This window comes from Zonotrichia leucophrys, chromosome 3 (genome assembly GCF_028769735.1).
Source record: "Zonotrichia leucophrys gambelii isolate GWCS_2022_RI chromosome 3, RI_Zleu_2.0, whole genome shotgun sequence".
Lineage (NCBI taxonomy): Eukaryota > Metazoa > Chordata > Aves > Passeriformes > Passerellidae > Zonotrichia > Zonotrichia leucophrys.
In genome coordinates, this window is record NC_088172.1 from 83,340,821 (window position 1) to 83,360,105 (window position 19,285).

At 35.6% G+C, this 19,285-nt stretch overlaps 1 protein-coding gene across 5 annotated transcripts in view; it reads left to right on the top strand.

Moving 5' to 3' along the window:
- The window catches only part of SYT14 (synaptotagmin 14), an 89,943-nt gene that overhangs the window by 27,022 nt on the left and 43,636 nt on the right, over positions 1-19,285 (top strand). For 2 of the 5 annotated variants that reach the window (XM_064709036.1, XM_064709037.1), the window contains exons 3-4: positions 756-920; positions 7,338-7,556. In XM_064709036.1, coding sequence (XP_064565106.1) covers positions 756-920; positions 7,338-7,556 — 384 coding nt within the window. Of the gene's footprint in view, positions 1-755; positions 921-1,814; positions 3,056-7,337; positions 7,557-19,285 lie in introns of those variants that run through there. The other 3 variants (XM_064709034.1, XM_064709035.1, XM_064709038.1) reach the window with 2 other exon arrangements.

Genomic DNA, 19,285 nt, shown 5'->3' on the forward strand with positions numbered 1-19,285 from the left:
TGATGTTGTTAGATGCTGGTGGATGTCAAACATGCTAAACCTTTCAAAGATCCCCAATACTGCCTTGCAGTTATCTGCTTAATAGCATTTACATATTCTTTATTTTACACATTCTCTAAGACATGTCAGTCTACTTTGGCCTTTTTTTTCCCCCACCTGGGTTGAAGTGTGCTTTACCTCTATTTCATTTTCTGTTAGCTCTTTCTTGGTTCATATGCAAGTGACCATACATGGTTTTTCTCACTCTGTTTTTTGCTCATAAAGCATCCTGCTTGTCAGAGGGCTGGTCCCTGAGGGAAGAGGAGCCGGGTGCTGAACATGACAAGGTGGACAGGCCAAGGCTCAGTCCCTCCTCAACAGCACAGTCTCAAGGCTGGCCCTGAGCAGAGGCAGCCAAACCTCCAGGAGATGGGGAGCTCTTAGCTCCTTTCCAGTGCTGTCTCAGGTGTTCCTTTAGAAATCATTGCTTTTGGCAGCTTCTGATAATCTCCCTGTTCTTCTGCAGAGACTGTCCAGTCCTCCATGAGAACCTCTTGCTCACAGTGTCTGTCCCTCTCAGATTAGGACCACGTGCTTTCTGTTCTTTGAAAAGATGATTAAGCATTAACTCAGATTTAAATGGTGGGGTTTTAATTATACATGGCATATATATTTGCATCTTCTGAGGTATTTATTAATGATCAATTCTGGTAATATTACAACTTTGCAAGCCTTTACAAAGTTTTAAAAAATTTATTTCTTTCTGTTTCTTTTAGTATCTCCGGAAGCAATTGGATTCCTGTCTGCAGTTGGGGTGTTCATTATTCTCATGCTGCTACTTTTCCTATATATTAATAAGAAGATGTGTATTGAAAATGTTAGTGGTTTCCCAGATCTCGATTCAGGATACACTACAAGAAAGAATTCACAAGATAAACTTTGTAAGTATCCGACATACAGTGTACTAAACTTAATTATAAGAGTGCACGTTTTTACAAGGATATAGCAACACAACAATGTCGGCTTTTCCTGTGACTGCAGTACTTGAAAGGAGCAAACCTTTGTATCCACAAGCCACAGAAATTCAACAGTTATCTAACCAAAGAGTTTGCATTTACTTTTGGAGAGATACTTCTCTTGCACTCTGAGAATACTCTTGAACTTATTTTAAACATTCCATAATTTTGTATAATTAAATCTTTTCAGGTAAATTTGTGAATGGGATTATTGGATTTTCACTCAGCCTGTTAAAATCCTTCGCCATACTTTTGGAGAAGGTCTTGCTTTTATTCACCTGGAAAATAATTTTAAAGAATAATTTTAGTGATAACTTATATCTGACTAACACATTATTGAATATTTTTTAATACAAGGTCTTTAGGGATCATGTGTAATGAAAGAAATTAGACCTTGAAAAAGATACTGAGGGTTGGTAAAACTTTTGTACTGTGAAAATTGAACAGGCTTTGTTAGTTAACTAGAGTGAAAGAGCCAGGCACCAGAAAACAGAATGTAAAATCAAAGAGGCCTTCTTCCCTTCTACCTCTCTAAAAGATGGAGCTAAATTTTAATTTTCAATTTTCCAGGAGGCAAAAAAAAATGTTCTCCCCAGAAATTGTCTGTCATATTAACTTACTTTTTTGCTACAAAACAAGTCTTGATATTCCAAAGTATCTTAGCTTATGTAAAAGACAACAGATATTTTGGTGTGATGAAGTCTCTACAATGTGTGTTGTGTTATGTTAAAAGCCTGGTTTAGTGTGACACTGATGAAAATTTAAATGTCTCACAACTTCTTCTTCACAGGTTAGAATTAAAAAAAATTCCACTTCCCACAGTTGTCTTGTTTTTGAAAATAATGAATTTTTTTATGGCTAGTTGATGCTGCAGTTGATGAAAGACTATGGTTTTGCTGGTTGATTGTGGCTTCAAGATTTTTATTTAGCTGTTTTCTTATTGTTTGCAATGATAATTGAACGAAAAGAGAAAAGCTGCAACTTCCCCTGGTAAATATATTGGCTTTTGAAATAGAGAAAGCAAATAGCTCTGAAATTGAAGAAACAGAGGTGGTCAGTTTGTGAAAGAGAGGACCTGTCAGTGTTAAGATCTGTTGCTGGATAGGCTGGAGAAATGGCGTTTTTTAGAAACCTTCAGCAAAACCTGAGCCTTCCCTCGGTGTCCTCCCTGGTGGACACGCTCAGCAGTGCTGTGGATGACCTGGCCAGTGTTGTTGGCGAGGTTGGCTACTCTGTGGCTGACTCAGTGACAGAGCAAGTAACCAGCATGATCCATGGCCTGCGGGCAGAGGATGAGAGCTCCAGAACGCAGAGCGAGAAACCTGTGGAAGGCAGAGAGGAACACACACCCTCATCAACTCATTCTCAGGAAATTCATGTGAAAACTAAGAGAGGTGCTGCAGAACATGAAGAGACTCATAATTCCAATTCGTTAGATTTTGTAAGAAGTGGTACAAGTCAAGTTGGAGTATCTGACCATGCCTTGAACAAAAACCAGTGCCAGTTAAGAAGCACAAGTCATAATAATCCTCTCAGTGATACAGAAGAACATCAGGATTCGAAGACTGTAGGAGGACCTTTTAGAAGGGAAGTAGTAGGGGGAAATGAGTGTTTTGTAAATGATAAGTTCTTGAAGGATAGTAACCTGAAAAGTAAAAAACTTACAGTGGAGCAATCTATAGAGGAGCAAGATAATTGTTTATATGCAGTATCAGATAATTCTAAGAATCGTGAGCATAAAAAAATCAAACCACATTCACCTGGAGCTGATTTTAAAGATTCTGATAAAGTGCACAGCATGAATGTTCCCCAAGATGTAGAAACAAAGTTTGTACAGAAGGAGAAATTAACAGATTCCAGCTTGAAGAAGATGCACAGTGACCATCCCAGTTGCCTTAATGAAATCAAAGAAAAGAAATCTGAAGCCTTCTTTGACAGAAAAAGAAAACCCATCTCAAAGGATGAAGGCAATGTGTCAACTACAATTGCAAATGAGGGCAAAAGGAAAAACTCAAAGAAATTAGAAAGAGAGCTATGTAATAAGAAGACAGCAGGAAAAGGTGAGGAGTCTGTCAGCAAACTGCATTCTTCAGCCTTTCCTGAAACTTATGATATTTCCTGCTTTTTTCACCTAATTTACACATTTAATAATAGTGTTTCCTGTCAGTGAAAGGGCCAGGTTTGTTTCAGTGCTTCATTTTCTAATTATGTTGATGTTTCTTGGAAGTTAATTACTTTCCACAGTATAACTTAAAGGAACTGATTAATAAATGCGTTTTCTATGTTCTAACTCTACTCTTTCTTTATACAGTTTTTCTTGCCTTCTCTGCCTTGTGTGGTTTCTGCTGAAAACTATGAATTAATTAATACTGGAAGTTAATACTTGTTCTGTGAAAGTTATTTTTATTTCGTTTATTTTAAAAGCATTGCATATAATGTGCTATGACAGTAAAAGGAATAACTTCTTTTGCATTTACGTTACAGTAGATCTTCAGAATATTTCTGGGATATGTGAGGTAATGATTTCAAGACACAATGAGAAATGAGAAACTCAATAAGAAATGGCAATTAAGTGATTTTAAGTATAGAAAGAAGTGAATGAGGCTTGTCTTAAAGTTGTAGTCTTAAAAGAAAACCTGTGTGTTGTTGTTATGGATACTTTTTGTGCCGTCCTCAACATCCAGTCTTAGTGTGATAAGGGAGTTGCAACAGCAGTTTGTAAGGAAGAAGTAAAACCTTGCATTTTACATACGTTTGCACATTGCATACTAAAATTTTAGAAAGCAACACATGCTTTTCCATGTTTCCAGGTGCTGATTCTGTAAAGAAATGAATGATTTCCTAATAGAAACCCATTTTTTTCCTTCAGTTGTGTCTGTTTTCCTTCTCAGAAAATTTCAGTTATCTGCTTTGTTGAGTTTTGGTTTGGTTTTGTTTGTTTGGTTTTTTTAAGTTTGAATTAGGAGTGTTTTCCATGTTTGTATGATAAACTATGATCTTATCTATTTCATTGCATAATAATAGATTTGTAAAGTATATTCTCTCAAAAATGGCATTTAGGGTCCATAATAAACAAATTAGTGACTTTCAATAGATTAATAATTGCTCATGACCTGTGTCAGCCAAATAAAGGAAAGGTTTTGCTAAGAACATAAATTGTCTTAGCCAAGTTTCCAAATAAGGTGTAAAAATCAAATGAGAAGTGGCAAGCAAAGGGATTAAACTGAGTTTTTTTGGGTTTTTTTGTTTTTCTTAATGTACAGGAAGCTGCTTTTTCCTGAGAAACTGAAACTTATCTGCTTTGTAATTTAAAAAAAAAAGTATTTGCATGAATAGCTTATGTTTAAACTTTGAGGAGGTTTTTAAGTCCTCTGAAGAGGTCTTGCTTCATGACTTCTAATAATGGTATACATTCTCATTCTTTTATGATAGAAACTGGAGAAAAAATAAAAACCCGCTATTACTGAGAACTTCTGGATGCTTAGAAAAATCAGTGTATTATTAGAGACATAACTTTCAACTCTTCTTTCAAACATGTTGCTGCTGTGTTGTATACTATTCCGTTCTTTATGCAGGCTGATTAATGAACCTGATTTCCTATTTGTGAATACATTTCTTGTAATGTTAAAGGAGGCACCTAATACTGATGTCTGGCACTGTATTTTAGGCCTGGTATGCTCTGCTTTAATTATAGTTGTGTGAATCTGTAGAAGTTCCAATGTGGCAGGTTTCAACCCTTGGAGGGCTGTATGAAATACAAAATTTTACCTTGTGTTGCAGCAAAACACTTAGAGATTCCTTTTTCTGGGCAGCCTTTTGCAGTGAACATGTTAGCCAGAATATATCCTACTTGGTGTGATATTTTCAGTAAATGATCACTGAAATTGAACTTGCTTTATAGCCATCCATAAATGGGAAGAACCATATCTGCTAGACTTGAATTAATAGTCTAGAGCTGAAAGATCTACTTCCTTAGAGGTCTTTTAAGGCACCATTTTTCCTATAATTAGTAAAATAAGTTGTTGTACACATTGTGTGTAGAGCTGGTAGCCCCACATCCAGAAAAGGTTTTCTGACAATTTCCATTGCAAGATCTTATTATGAATTTCCTAAATTATGTGCCAAATTTGAAAGAATTTTGAGGAAATTAGGTATTCTTTCTGTCCGAGATCCTATTGTTTTTTGTTTTTTCCTAAGTTATAGTTTAAAATCTTTAACTGTTTCCAAAAAATAGGTTATGGGAAAAGAACATGCTGGGTATTTGTGCACAAAAAAGAAAAAATAGATTTCACCTCAGGTTTACAAAGATGCTGTGGCACCTTTGTGTATTGGAATATGTGCTTGAGATGTGGGAGAGCACTTCTCCCATGTCAGAGATGCCCATGTTCTTCTATGAAAAACACCTAAGTCTGACAAAGTTGTAAATTTTTGGAAAGTTTGCTTTTTGAAAAGACATGGTAAACACTTCTTATACTTTGCTTGTTAAATTCACTGACCATCTCATTTGCACTCATATGCTTCATTGTAGGGATTGAAGAGCAGAGCAGGTTTTACCCTGTCTTTGATGCTTATGGTTACTGATACACTCTGGGAGTTTGAACAGAAGAATTGAGAATAAACATATTCTATGTGAGGACAGAAACTTCTGAACAAATAGGACCTGATGTACATGGTAGATTGGGATTTAAACTAGGAAAGGTGACAGCTATGGAGAGAACTGAGAACTTCATATGAAGGTAGAGAGACTGAAGGTCAAAGACTAAGGTTACATGAGTAGTTGGTTAGGTGCAAGTAAAGACGTTGGGATTGAACAGCCCAAGAGAACAGAGGAAATCACCGCAAGAAACCAAATGTGGGTGCTTGGAGAAGGAATTGGAGTGTGTGGCTGGGAGACAGGAACTTGGCATAGGGTTCTACTTGTGTAAATGTAGCTTTCCAAAAGATTTCTCACCTAAACTTGCAGCAGAGGTTTTTCTGTATGAGTACCAGGGAGAAAAAGACCTCTATGGGAAGTGATTCCTAAAAGTAGGAAGGACAGACCTCTGTAGTACTAAGAGGCAAACACTTGACTGTAAAAGAGATCTAGATGGCTGGCATACATTGAGTTAATTTAATTTTAACTGGCTAGCTTTTGAATAAGCTGAATCTCTCTTTCAGCAGGAATACTCAGCCAGGTGAGTGAGACTGACTGGGCATGAAGACAGGCACTAATGGGAGTGGAAACACAGATCTGGAGCTGAGGGCATAAAAGCAGGGAGGGGAGAAGCAGTTGGGTGTGGCTGGGTAGCAGTTTAGACAACATTCCCTCAGATTCAGGAGCTGAGAAGCAGCATTATGGGCACCTCAAAGCTCTGCTGGTAATGGAAATGCACTGGCAAATCATATACCATAGGTTTGCTCTCAGAGTGGAGGTAATGCTGACTTCTGAGCTCACATGAACTCCTAATGCCTATTAGAGTCTGAGATCTACAGAACCTCTGCAAGGCATGTCAAATGTGGATAGAATCCAATTGAACTTTGGAAGAAGGGAGGAGGAAATCTTCCCTTTACAGAAATAAAAATACAGCAAATCTTTGATTTGTGGGAGGAAGTCATGCTTGAGATGTAGTTGGAAAACGTTGGCCACAGGAGTAGGCACTGCGGAACTGCTATAAAAGAATTAACTAGATAGATTTTTTTCCCCATGTAATTTTTGCTGTTGCCAGATGTCTGCAGTAAAAATCTGCATTAATTTCAGTTATTGAACAAGGAGCTGTTTATTGTAAGTTAAATAAAATTGTGCATGCAAACATCTTTCACTAGCATTTTCCCATTTGTTATTGTGAGTTTAAGCACTACTGGCATAACTATCCTAAAGATTATTTTGTTGTAGGCTTCTTTTTGTAAATCAGTTTCATTTCTGTGCTATGCTACATGCTCACAGCAAAAATCAGCTGGGAATCAGCTAGGATCAGGAGCTGCTTGCTTGATATGTGAGGTATCCAAATGTAATATTGCAGCAGTATTGGATTTCCTTGACATAACTTATTTTAAGCATTTTCCTACTTTATGAAGGGTTTCAAGAATGTCCATGTGCCACCTTACATGAATTGATCTGTTTTTTGTTGAATAAGTGGTAGTGTGGTTTTTTGGGGCTTAATAATCTTTCAGGTCTTCTAGAAAATGAGAACAACTCTCAGCAATTACAAAATCACAATGCTTGTAATTACAACAAGGTATTTTTAAAATATTACAGAAATTTTAATTGAAATGGCTTAAATATCTTCAATGATAACCTCTTATGGTTATTTTCTTGTATTATATTTTGAGCTGTAGTCGATTTGCTCTATTTTATTCAAACAGACAATTCTTATATGAGTAAAGACCAGCATGGTTCATCATCTGAGAGTGAAGATGAAGCACTGGGTAAATATCATGAGGCCCTGTCTAGAACCCAGAGTTCCAGGCTGCCAGTGGTGGATGGCAGACAGCAAAAAAACTATATATGGGAAACCAGACAAAAATATAGTCCCCTGTCTGCAGAATATGATGGATACAGTAGTGAAGCCTCAATAGATGAAGGTAAGAGCTATTTAAAAGCCTTCCTTTTATTCCAAATTTCACAATTGTGTTCTGGATAAGTAAGTCCAAGACGAGAGCAGCTTGGCTAGCAAATAGTCAATGTCTGCAAGAAATATCCAGACACCTCTTCTATTAGTGCATGCTCAAAAAAAATAAGAAAAGCACACACTTGTATACATTCTTCCAGAGATACTACAAATGATACCATATCTTGTTATATTAAGTTTCATTTAATTTTATCATTATTCATTTCATTTTTGGGGCAATTTAAGCTGTCTTTATTTAGGAAGGAAACATGGCAACTCTTGTTGAATTTGTGGTATTATAAATACAAAGAAGACATGTTATATCTGTACTGATAAGCTGTTCTAACAAAAAAGTAAATGGAATTGGCTATTGGCTACTGTGCATATGGTCATTGCAGTGTGCATTGCTGAAATGTTCTGTATCTTTTCTTCTCCTGAAATGACACAAGGAAATTCCTATAAAGATTAGGTTAATGTATTTTTCCATGGTGGTAAAACTTGGATTTAAACAGTGAATGTTTGCTTACATGCTGTATATTTCTTGATTTTCACTTGGGGTGACAGCTTGATGTAGAGGCTGAGAATTCTGCTGTCGATATTTTGTCAATATGCTTTTTGTATTTGAAAGTAGTTGTGTGAGAACTATGTCCATAGCCAGTTTCAAGCATGAAAAGTGAGTTTTTCCTGGAGCTAGGGAAAAGTCACATTCTGATACTGGTACTATATTATAGTAAGGTATTTTTGGTCTTTCTTTAGTAGGTTAAAATGCAAAAGTTTTTTGGTGTTTGATGTTTTCTAATAAAAAGTGGGTATATGTCATTACAAGATATTTCACCTTAAATGTTCTATACAGTCCAGAAAGGCCTGAAAAAATTTACAATCTCTACAATTTGATATAATTAAATTACATAAAAGTCTGTTTGCTGTTGAAATTTGAAATTAGTGTATGGTCATTCATGATTCTAAGCTAAAACTTGAAGGACATGAAAACCACATTTCAAGTAAGTTGCAGAGTAAAAGGATTCTCTTCTGATCATGAGAAAATTAATTTCTTTCCTTTGCTGTTAAATTGCAGGAAGGCAGGTAGTCTGAGTTCCAACAAACAGTGAAGGAGATGCAGAGGTGAGGTCAGGTGGTAAAAACTGATCCTTGAACACTGTGATGGAGAAGGAATAGGGATATTAAAAGTATGGTTTTGATATCTAAAAGTTTGGTTTTGATATCTATGGAGATCTCTCAACAGTGTTGGTGGAGGGAATGTGAAGGGCTTTTTTATGGCTTCTGTCACTGTTGGGAAAGAATGATGATGTATATTAACAGGAGATGGAAAAATGATTAGCAAATAATACCAGATATGAATTATAAGAGAATTACACAGGCAGACTCCTTTCAGATATCTAGAATAAGGTATTTCTCTCTCTGCAGAACACTGAGGCTAGTTGTTAAAATAGCCGTAGTTATACGACATCCCTCTTTCAATTTGGTAATTGCTCTGATTTTTTAATCCAATCTAGTTCATCTTCTCAGTGAAAAGTCCCAAGTTCATCTGAGCCTTTTACTTTGGCCCTATAGGATTTAAGCTTCAAAGACATTGTGCTAGCCTGTATCCAGTTTTTTTAATAATTGTGTTCTTTATCATCCTTTAAATCATCAGAATTTATATTTACTGATTTTTATCATCAGAATTTATATTTACTGATTTTTATCCTGGGGTCTGATAATTTCATCTGGAAATCTGTATCAGGATTACAACCTAAGACAAAAGAACCTTTTTGGCAAGTCCAAATATTGCATCCAGAAAGTTACAGTTGTTACCCCCTCCTTGTTTTTTGTTGTTCTTCTATTGCTAAATATATCTGTCACCAGGTGCTGTTCTTTTTCAATGCTCTGTCCATTCTGGAAGCAGGCTGAATATAAATGCCATTTTTAAATTTATTGTAATGAAAGAGCATTCAGAGTTAGGAAGCAAAAAAAACTTCTAAAACAAAAGCTATCACAACATGCTAACTTAAAAACTTAGATTTTTTTAACCACATACTTCTACTTGCACAAAACTTTAATAATGTCAGTATTTTGCTTTTGCTGCTCCTTATGAGAGCATTCTCTTCCCACATTTTACAAGGAATGGAGAATAAACAGTGTTATTTTTTTGACAGCCTGCAATCATTCTACACCGTATGTTCGGCAAAATGCTTGCAAATTAGACTGAGGAGTTTGTGTCATTTTATTAATCCATTATTCTCAACAAAATTATGTTCAATACTATGAAAAAAAAAGTTTTGGACGTGGTAGCAGATTAACAACCTAACATTTTTCACTTCTCAGTGACCTGAAGGTGGCATGCTGGAATAATTAGTGTTAGTACTTTTTATGTTCTTCCTAAATTACTTCAAAGAATATTTGCACAATGATAAAAATGTTTTAGAATAGAGGAAGAGACAGCGTATGCCTTATGTGATGATCATTACAGAGGGAAAGCTGCCCAACATAGAACTTTGATAAAAAGAGGTGACAACTTCATGAAGGCCTGCAATCAGAAATAAAGGAGAGATTATTACTACCAAGCTGTTCATTTGTGTTCAGAGAAACAGTTCACTTAACAGAAGACATTAAAAATCTGATTCCAAGGGGGAAGCATCAGCATTCCAGATGTTTCAGTGTGATTTTTAGAAGTGCAAAGCTTTACTGTTCCTTAAACTTGGAAGAAGATCTGTAGAAGACTTAATGCCACAGGAATACTGAGTTATTTTATTAAATACTTGGCTTTTAGGGGTATTGAATTATTTTTATAAGAAGTGTAAAGACAGATGATTGAACCATTTATTGACTCTTGTGGAACAAGCAGTGTGTTCCTATGCACTTTGTTTAATATGAGAAAAAATTGTCAGTGCATTTGACTTTGTGTGCTTCTTTTTTCTCATATGTGCTTTATCATTTCTACTTCTAAGTCTTTAACATTTTGGCTGTGCTTCCATAGTAAGGCACTGATCAGTCCATATGTTGAGCATATAACACTTGACAGTGTTAAAGTGAAGTGATGAGAGGACAGAATTAATTTTTGTCTCACCTCTGTTTTCCTCCTGCTCGTTGCCAGTAAAGCAGCCCCTGATCATTAAGAATAAGGACCAAGGGGGAGTGGTTTTAAGGAGATCTGGAAGATCTGCTGAAAGATAGTAGATTTAGATTAGATATTAGGAAAAAATTATTTTCTGTGAGGGTAGCAAGACACTGGAACAGATAACCCAGAGAAGCTGTGGGTGCTGCACATCCAGCAGTGTTCCAGGCCAGGCTGGATGGATTTCTGAGCAACCTGGTCTAGTGGAAGGTGTCCCTGTCCAGGGCAGAGAGGTTGGAATGAGGTAGTCTGTAAGGTCCCTTCCAACACAAACCATTCCATGATTCCATGACTCTGTGAATTCCATCAAAGATAGAGTAGTATGAGTAATGGAAATGATACTTAGTTTTCAGAAAATTTTGTATTTTTCTGCTGAATTTTCTCTTCAGCAGCTGATCTCTCTGACATGTTCTATTTCACAGTAGTGAGCTGTGTGTTTTTAAAGGAGTCAATAAACAGTTTTACTGATAACTGTTTACTCTGAACTTCTGCCTTTTAAAATTCATTTGTTTAGATGTGTGTGTACTTAACTCAGCATTCACAAAATTTAACAGAGACAAGAACATCATCTTGTCTTTATTAATACACCCTGTATGTTTTGCTTGTCCTGCTAACAACATGTTTAATATTAATATGTTTGCATCATTCAGACCACCAAAATGTCTGAACGTATTGTTTTAAGGTTTGCTTGTTATCAATTCTGTAATTTGTTTATTACATCCTTTTTCTGGCTGCATGCCTCTAAAAGCATCATATTCTGAAGCCTGAAAAATTGTGTTGTGTGTTTTCATAGCATTCTTTTCTCCTCTAGATGGCCATATTAATCTTTCTTTTCAGCATATTTGTATCGAACCCGCATGGCGTTTTGTATAATGTTTTTAATACTGAAATGAAGAAAGCTATATGTTCTGCAGGCTTTGTTGGTGTATTTTCATGATGGAATGTTCTAGCAGCACTTTTGATGATTCTCTCTAATTCAGGGGTTTGAATTTTCATTCACAAATACCTGCTTTTGGCCAGTGTCTGACCTAATTAATATGTTGTATTGCACATTTGATGCATTTAGATTTTTACATGTTTATATATAGATGCACAAAATGAAAAATAAATTACTACTGTGCTTGGATGCAAGTATTTCTACAGACTGTAGGCCATTGTAAATATAAAACTTTTGCAGTGAACTCCTCATGGACAGGTTTAATTCCAGAGTATCACTAAAGGAAAATCTAATTCAACAGAAAATCAAGTTGATGAGAAATGTCAACATTTAAAATGGTACAGAGGTTTACACCTGAAATTTTCAACTCTTGCACAAAAGACCAAAAGTTTTTAATCTAAGAAAAGAAAAACCTGTGTAACTACAGAATGTGTCGCTCAATCTCTGTGCTTAGGTCCAAAATTCCAGGGTCAGCTTGAAATTTGAAATCTTAATTTTGCCAATAATGTTGTTTTTGTATTTTCTAATATTATCCAGTCAGGTATGGATACTTGCTGAAGTGACCTATATTTCCGCTTTTCCTGACAAAACTTCCTTTTAGGTTTTTATAATGTGTATTCTGCTTCTTATATTATTTCCTACCATTTCAGTGTTGAATATGTAGTATTGTCTTTATGTGTTCCAACTGTTTGTAATATTTTGGAAGAGGGGATTAATATAGACTGTAATATTTATACATTTGTTTCAGAAAATAAAGAATAAAAATAAAGGGGAGGAAAAGGCAAGGAAAAAGAGCACCATAAGATATTTCTGTTGACAAAGAGTTTATGAATTGAAAAATGAGTCTAAGGGATAAGGAAGTGTAAAAATTTTATATTTAAAATTGGCAAACTTTGTATTTCATTATAGAAATATTTTTAGTATCTATATTGGGATCTTAAATGGACCATACCTTCTTAATAATTTGAATTTCAAAAAGACATACAGTATTATATTGAATTGGCCTCTTTGTCTCCAGTAGTGGCTGCTTCCTCAACTTTGAATAGTCAAGCATTATACTGACAAGTTGTTGTGTTTTTAGTATCTTCATAAGCTTCATAGGCAGTGTATTTTTTCTAAGGGAGGTGTCATCTAAATTCCTAAAAATTGAAGTTTTGAAACTTAGAAATGTTAGGATATATTGAAATTACATTTCAATATATCCTATTCATTATATTTTGAAATATATTGAAATCACAGTTTTGCAGGCATATGTCAAAAACTCTTGACAGGTCTTTGTTTCTGAAATCAAGATTCTCTGAATCCCCTGAGATGAGAAAGGTAGAAGAGGAGAAGAAAACAATTTGGTGTTTTTCATAGTTAATTTGTGATGTGCTTAAAGCATTACCTTTTAAAAACTGTGCAAAATTCCTGATTAGGAGCTAGCAAGGAGAATTGATCTCATTTTGAGGCAAAATAAGTCACATTGTGAAGGAAAAAGGAGTAAGCTCACTTGCTTATTTAGCATACTTAGATATACTTTATTTAGCTATAGTTTACCAGTTCTGTACAACCACAGGTTCCATCTCCAGCCTGTTTTAAAATCTTTTTCTAACTTCTCAGTTGGTAAAGCCCCCTGGCTGAAGACATGTTATTTCTGAGATTGGCCCAAGTGCCTTAGATTTCACAAGGTTTTTTTGAAACATATGGAAGCACTAAAAGACGGCAGCGAGAAAACATAAGTTCTCTTAAATGAGAATCTGCTGCTCTAGCAGGCATATGCTACTGGATTTTATCCATCTTTTCCATATTGTGAAGGTAGAATATGGTTATTTTTGTAGTTTGTCTTCTCCCCTTCTATTCTTCTCTAGGCTTTCGGCACTTTATGTTGATGTGTCTGTGGACATATGTTTGCCTTGTTCCTCAGTGTCAATCTTTGCACGTGAAGGCGACTGTTCTTCTGGAATCTCTTGGATCTAATTCTTTATGCGGCTTTTTGCCTTTTTTTTCCCGTCTTGTTAGTTTTCATGTCTCAGGAAAAGTCTCCTCACTGAATTACTTAAAGTATATATAGAGATTTCCTCATAGAATCTTTCCAGTGTAAACACTAAAAGCTCTTTCACAAGCATCTCAGAAGCAGTATAGGGGTGAATCTCCCCAGTCTGTTTAAGCAACCTGGCGAGTTTTCATTAGTAAATACATTCTGTGAAGCAGGATCCTACTTGTTCAGACTTACCAAGCTGAGGTGAAAGTCTTTGGACAGACTGAGAGAGGAATTCACTCAGTGAATTCCATGATAACTCTACGTTTTGCAGTTTAGTTTCTATCATTATTCCTTGCACATAAGTAGATCTCTTTTCAAGCCAAGTGTGAATGAAAACTGACTGTTTTGAAATTATGGAGTGAGGGGCCTCTGTATGGCTGTATTGTGTTCAGCAAAATAAGGAAGTTCTGTCAAAATTGGTCTCAGTAAAGTTCAGATAATAAGAATTACAGGCAAAAAAATATGTCTGCCGTGGAAAAGAATTGTGTCGTGGTAGTCACACTGAAGGACTGAAAGCTCATTTGAATACTCAGTCATAAATAGTTATTTATCTTCTTTTTCCTCTAAGAGGTGTTAAAGAAATAAATAAATTCAGTGAAAAGAGTATTTAGGAAAAAGGTGGCCACCCACTTTTTTCTTAGGTGTCTTTATCAGATTACCTGTGAGATTTCTCTGGTGTAACACCTATTGGAAGGAAATACTAATTTTGTTCTGCAACTTTGGATAGGCTTAGGGCTTCAAATAGTACATTCAAGGTACTTTGAAAGGTTCTTTAGTGAAGAGATTTAAGATAAGTCTTAAGACACCTTCAGAGCTGGATTTCTAAATGCTTCAGAGTGTATTTTGAGGCTGAGTCATGTTGCAGCTGTGAATACTCCTGATATTCCTACTTGTGTATCTTATGTGATAGTACTTGTGTACCATCAATTCATATTACTGATGTACTTTTTGGAGATTTTGGGGGATTTTTTTAGTTACAGTATTTCTTTAATTGGTCCAGTTTCCTCGTTCTTGTTTTTTTTATTATGTGGGCATATAGCCCTGACATTTTTTATTCTAGGAGTAATTAAAAATCTTCCTGTAGTGTACAGGAGAGTGCAGTGATGCAAATGGTACAAAGTTCTGATTCCTGAACATGTGTGTCTGCCTCCTCTGGTTAATTGAAACAAATTTTCATTGGCTCCCAGCCCTTAAAAATCGGAGAATGATGGTATCTTGTGACTTTGAAGCTTCTGGGGAGTGTGGCTGATGAATCCATTGCCATATCAAGGGAATATTTAAGGGTAGTTTTATAAAAACGATACTTTTGTAATTCAAGGACATGCAGAATCGTGTCTAACCTGATTTGCAATGCTTTCTACTTAGTGACTATGATGTTGTGGGTTTGGGTTTTCTTGTGTTTTTTATTTACCCAGGTTTTTGCTTGGGGTTTAGTGGGATTTTTCTCAGTTCCACAGTAGCTTCCTAGTGCATTATGACAGACCTCTATTGTTCTTCTGTAATAGTGGAAGACAGTTCTCTTAAGTGCTTGAAATTATGATGTGTGTTTCCACAAAATATACTCAACTGAACATTGCAGAGACTAAGGTGATTTAAAGATTAACTCTTGCTCTGTCTTTTATTCAGTGTTACAGAATTAATATATTTTTTCCTTCCCAAGAAAGTATAACTGCTTGTCTTGTGACAAGTTCCTGATAGAAAGGAACTTTTCTTGTAAGCAACTGGGGTATGATCATGTTGAGGTTAGCTTCTTTACGTGTATGCATAATGCTTACAAATTCTTGAGTCCTGGAATAGGCTGAATTCACAGATGGGGGTAGAAAGTACGTGTGCAATTCAGTATTACTCATGGAATTTTCTTGAGGAATCTTATGGAGGAGGCAAGACATAAACAGGGATTGAAATGCAAAGATCCATGTCTGAGTTGAAACACAGTTTGGAAGAGAATGGATTTACTTAGAGGATTTGTGAGTTTAAACGCCAGATAGGTAGTATCAAAGCTGTGCACAGTCTTTTCAGCCAAAGGAAGTGCATGAAAGTGCTTGATAGCATGAATTTGGGTAATTCTGAAATCATGGATTTACCCTGTGAAGAGCAGCAGAGGTGCTGGGGAGAAAAAGATGCTGTTTAAAGTATGCATATCATCTACTGCTGAGAGAAGAAACCCTAGTAACAAAACTCAGAGTTAGGGATGATGACAAGATTTTCCACAGAAAAAACTTTTCCAGCTAGACCAACTCTAAAGAGGAGGAAAAACTGTCTTCCAGTGGGAATGGGCTTTTTCTCATGATGTGTCTCTCAGATTAGGTTCCTCCTGCCAGCATCTTGAATTCTTTGAAGAAATATCCTTGCATTGATGTGAGGGCTTTGAAGAAAGTCACCCTTAACAATATGACATCTCTGAAGTGATGTAAATCATACATTAATGATAACAGGAAAGTTTCCATTTTATTGTAAACTTACTCTTTTAATACCTCTCTTCCTATTTGAATCTGGAATTTATAAGATCATTGACTTGGAAAAGTTCACAGACTGAAATAGTGACTGAAATTGTTTATATTTAAAATAGATGCTCTACATTCATAAAATGTAGAACTGTTTTGTTATCACAACAGATAGTACTGTATCAGCTGTAAAGACCATTTCCTTGATGAACCAAGTGCTTTTGCTGATTCTGAGGGTTCGTGGCTCTATCACGGAAGGAGTGACTAAGAAACAAGATTGAATGGTAGACTGGAAATCTCTGTGTAGACATTATTATGTACCTTGGGAAAAGAAATTTTACCCAGTACTCTACTTACCTCCTGAGAATAGTCTTGCTGCTTGATTAGCACAACGGAGCAATTTAGGCAAATATGAGAACTAAAAACTAGAAGAGCTTTCACAAAATGGAATAATAGAATGTTTTGAGTTGGAAGGGACCTTGAAGATCATCTAGTTCCAAACCCCTGCCATGGGCAGGGATTCCAGCCACTAGATCAGGTTGTCCTGATCCAGGCCCCATCCAGCCTGATCTTGAATTTTACATAAGAATATTACAAAAGAATGGCTTACCAGTTCTTCCTCCATAGCAGCTGTGGATAAATGGAGCATTCTTCTCACCTTTAAAGGTTAAAACCAGAGGATTTTTAACTCTAGTCTGAAACTAAAGTTTGCCTCCCAGTTGTGCATTTTCCCTGTAGGTTAAGGAGAGGTTACCATTAGGACTGTTTGTTTATATTCTAAGCACATTACATTTTAACCTTCTCTTTTTTAAAAATACATTAGGGGTTTTTTGTAACTGAACTCTTTTTCTCTTTGGTTACCTAATGTAGATTATTTTCCTTATGCATATGTATAAGTTTCATAGACATGCTATAACTGTCTTGTAAGTATTCTCTTGGAATGGTTTAATGAATATTTTGCCCTTACACAACTTGAATGGTGTTACCATTTTAATCTGATAACATGAATTTTATTGTTAGGATAACTATTTTCATAGCTACTTTGAGTATATTATTGGAGACTATATTGTATCTGAGTAAACAATATAAAATTGTGTCTGTAGCTTGTGTGGGGCAAAGCTCCGTAATTTGTTTTCTTGCAAAATGAGTTCTTATTTGCTATTTGAAACACTTGTCTTATGAAGTTATCCTAAATTTTAGGATTTGTTAGAATATTTTCCTTGGGGAAAGGGTAAGCATGATATGTTATACAACTTGAAGTAGTTTTTTGGTTTCTGTCCTTTTAGTTTGAGGCAAGCTTTTGGGTTTTTTGGGGGTGGGATTGCTTTTTTGCAATTACCTTTCCTCCACTGTCTTTAGAAGCTGGAAATGGGTCCTTAGCTAATGTCATTGCCATGCTGCTGGTCATTTTGGTGCAGGTGAAGATTATCTGCTGTGAAGGAATCATGGTCTCATGAAATCACACAGGAAACCTTAAAGGGAATATTATTTTATTATGGAAAATCTGATTCTGGTCCTTTGAGAGAAGCTAGCAGACATGGTTAACTAGGTATAAGATTTTCTGCGTGGTCACCTATGCCCAATTCAATTAAAGCTTGGTCTTTAAATTTGTAGATAGAAAATCTTGCTGCATTCACCCTCTCACCACTTTGTAGTTCAGCAGCATGTGTTTTTGTGTATATATTTGTACAATTTGCTTGAAAAAATTGACCCAGCTCTCCATTTTGACCTTTGGTTTTCAGTCTTGTTGAACCATTCTTAATTTTATCCTTCAAAGTATTTTGTAAAAGATTTTCAATTATCATGATTTCCTAATTATTTTAATTTTTAAAGAAGTTTTATCACATTCCTTTGCAAATATATCAATTTGTCAGATAAAGGTTAAAAATTAGATACATTTTATTCATGTTAAAGTCACACCCAGCTTATTTAAAGGCAGCTTTGACTTAGAGTTGCAAGCCTGAGGATATTGATTTGAATTATGCATGACTGTCTGGTATGCAGTTCCATTAGCCTGCTGGATGGATAATGTAAACATGTTCAGAATTTTAAGTATCCTATATGAGCAGCAGGTTAAAAATAGAGCTGATAAGAGCATGTGTATCTGAAAAAATCCAAATCTTGGAGAATGAAACTACAAAAGGATCATGTCTTCAAGAGGCTGACTTCAGGTGTGAATTTCTTTCCTTTGAAACTGCTCAGCCCGAACAAATGCAGCTGATGTGTGTGATTTGAACAGGTGACACGATTGCTGTTGGCTGCTGCAAAGCATTGACATCTGTACCAGAAAACACTCACAACCAAAAGGCCAGGACCAACAACTTTTGGCCAAAAAAGAGGGATTGTGTCTGTTCTGGTTCAAATTGGTCAAGATTTACTCTAGGGATCAGGCCAATTTCTTCACATCTTCTAGGAAGATATGATTTTTGATGGTGTTTGATTTTGCTCAAAGTTTTTGTGGCTTTCTCTTCATGGTTAATCTAGTAAGTTGTTTGGTTATCCCTGTGTTCTGCTCAGTCTGTAGTTTGGTAGCAGAAATAATGGCTTCTGAACTTTGCTTTTAAATCGTCAGCATTGTGCTAGTAAGATTTAAAAATAGTATCTTTTTAGAATTTTGCCCAAGTTCTTCCTGTGAATTTTAATAGAAAAAACCTGCTACTCTGGAGTGAAAAGTACAATGTCATCTATGTTACATTCTATAAAGATTTATTGTATTTCCAAGTGTTTCTGTTGCATCTGTAGCATTTGTGGCAATTTGATGAGTTAAATGAAAATTTGAAAAAATACTACTGCGCTTATTTTCAACATGTGATTGATACAAACCAGAAAACTGGTTTAATTTTGCATTAATTTTTACCCACCTTCTCAAAACTCTTTTTCTTGGAATCCTTTGTATTTGGCTTTGTTAAATGCTATACATAATGCCAGAATGGAACTAGCTTTAGATTATAAGAATGAGAGAGAATAATGGTGTCTTTTCCTTGGACTTTACAAATTTCATTTACTTACATCTTTTATATATATATATGTATATATATATATATAACAATAATCCCATGAAAATTTCCAAGTGTATGTATGACTTAAAAGCTGTTCTTTATGATGTTGGTAATACTGCTCTGATATATTATTTTCTTTTCTGTCAACTCTTGGTTCATGAATTGTATATCCACACAAAAAAGTG